Below are 1,971 nucleotides of genomic sequence, written 5' to 3' on the forward strand. Positions count from 1 at the left end.
CTCGATCAACCAACAGCCCCCGACCATTCATGTTCACATGTCACCCTCCTCGCCAACACAATGTACAGCTCAACAACACATGGGAAGACACGCAATGCCCGCCACATCGCAGCATGGCCCTCTGGCCCTCCGTTGTCTCTTCCACATTCGGTGGTCAGTGCAGCAAAGCCAGGAGAAGAAAGTTCGTCTGGACAGGGGGTCATGACGGGAGATTCACCGACTGTAATCTCGGCAGCCGCGTGCATCGCTCCACCCTGCGTGTCGTGATCGACGTTGATTCTGGACCCAGCATCGCTCACGCATCGGAGACGACAAGGCCAGCAGGGCTCAGGCCACGCTCAAAAGAACGTCCCCTCTTGCACGCTGTCTGTGGGCCATGAAATGATCCCGAGGATCCAGACTGACACGCCACATCGACAACACCCGCTGGCAACGTCTAGTACCATCACAGCACAGCCACATTGCGTGAATGGCTGCCCTTAAACCGTTGCCTCATCAAACAGAGATAGAGATCGAGGTCTGATTCAAGCCAATGCCTGTCCCATGTTATGTCGGCTTTTGCAGGGCCAGAATGTGACCAGACGTCTGTCCTTCCGGAAACTCCATAAACCTGGACGAGACATGTGACACAGGTCTGCTTTCTTTCCTTGAGACCTGTTGCCCGCGTGTCTCGGCTGCTCTCAAGGCAAAATCTCCACCCTGCAGTTCGCTCCTGAGTCTCGCACAGCGACGGTGCGCGGTGCAGGACCACGAGACATCGTGTTCTCACATCGCCACCGGACCAAGGGGCTCCCGTAGCGTACTGTCGGATGGCCTCGATTCTCGACCGGCTGGTAGCTGATTCGAGGGGCGCGCGGAAGGTCAATATATGTTGCTTGCTTGTCAGGGGCTTCTGGTCTTACAGAACGCCTCGAACATAGTCGCCGTTCCGAGAGAGTCAAGGGGACAACTGAACAAGATGCTATCTTACAACCCCCTGGTCTCAGGCAAAGAGCACCTTGCAGCTTTCTGGGAGATGTAAGGGCAGTAGATACCTAAACCAGCTTGGGAATAGGGGACGGCAAACAGATGGCGATCTCAAGATCGATCGAAAATCGCCCCCTGCAAAAACTCATCCTCATCGTGCGGATTAAGGAGTCGCTCAAGTGGTTGTCGGTCTTCGTCTGAGACGGTCGAGGCCGGCCTCGTCTGGGAAGAGAGGGCAGCCAAAGGCCTCCTTCTTCGTTCTCCTTGCCTCGTCCGCCTGTGCCGCAGTCTGCGACAAGCATGGGCGGCGGAGGTCGGGAGCCGTCGATGGTTCACGACGTCCCGCGTTCCTCGTAACACCCATCTGACTGAACAAGGTGGCCGGGAAACATTGCCATGCCTATTGAACTCAATCGCTTTGCCTGTCTCACAGTATGCCTGCCGAGGACAGAATGCGCATTCCAGCCGGTTGAACAAAGCCGTCACTGGGCATCCGTCTACCTCTCTTCTTTCCACTGACGATCAGGTGTTCACTAATTGAAATTTCGCAATCAATCACGTGCCACCTCGTCAGAGGGATGCTGTTGAACGAAAACGGGGATAAAGATTATTGCATCAGGTTTGATATGCTATAGACCACCAATCGTGGTCACTTCCGTCTCGTCTTTACTGTCCTGGTATCAAAACCGAGTCCCCTACCCGGCTGCCGACATGTGGAAAAGAACGCCGTGCACACCAGAGAAACATGCCGTGCTGTCTATATAGCTTACAGGTTACCTCCGGGACAGCCGGCTCAGTGGCCTATCGCTACCGGAGCGCGACTGACCCGACGACGGCCGTACCGACCTGGCTGACCGCGATATCTTGTCCGGCACCCGCTTCTGGCGCTTCAGCAGTCCGAGCAGCGTCCTGAAGGGCAGTAAAAGAACCGACGTCAGCGCGCGAAACGGCAGCAAGCACAGGTTCCAGGCCGACTCGGTGAGCCAGCGCAGCAGGCTGGCTGGG

At 56.4% G+C, this 1,971-nt stretch overlaps 1 protein-coding gene across 1 annotated transcript in view; it reads right to left on the minus strand.

Moving 5' to 3' along the window:
* Positions 1 to 680: 680 nt before the first annotated feature.
* The window catches only part of VDBG_08675 (conserved hypothetical protein), a gene marked incomplete at both ends in the record, with an annotated part of 3,017 nt that continues 1,726 nt past the window's right edge, over positions 681 to 1,971 (minus strand). The window contains 2 exons of the mRNA XM_003000833.1: positions 681 to 1,008; positions 1,744 to 1,875. Of these exons, the coding sequence (XP_003000879.1) occupies positions 681 to 1,008; positions 1,744 to 1,875 (460 nt within the window). The remainder of the gene's footprint in view (positions 1,009 to 1,743; positions 1,876 to 1,971) is intronic.

Source organism: Verticillium alfalfae, genomic scaffold (genome assembly GCF_000150825.1).
Source record: "Verticillium alfalfae VaMs.102 supercont1.13 genomic scaffold, whole genome shotgun sequence".
NCBI lineage: Eukaryota > Fungi > Ascomycota > Sordariomycetes > Glomerellales > Plectosphaerellaceae > Verticillium > Verticillium alfalfae.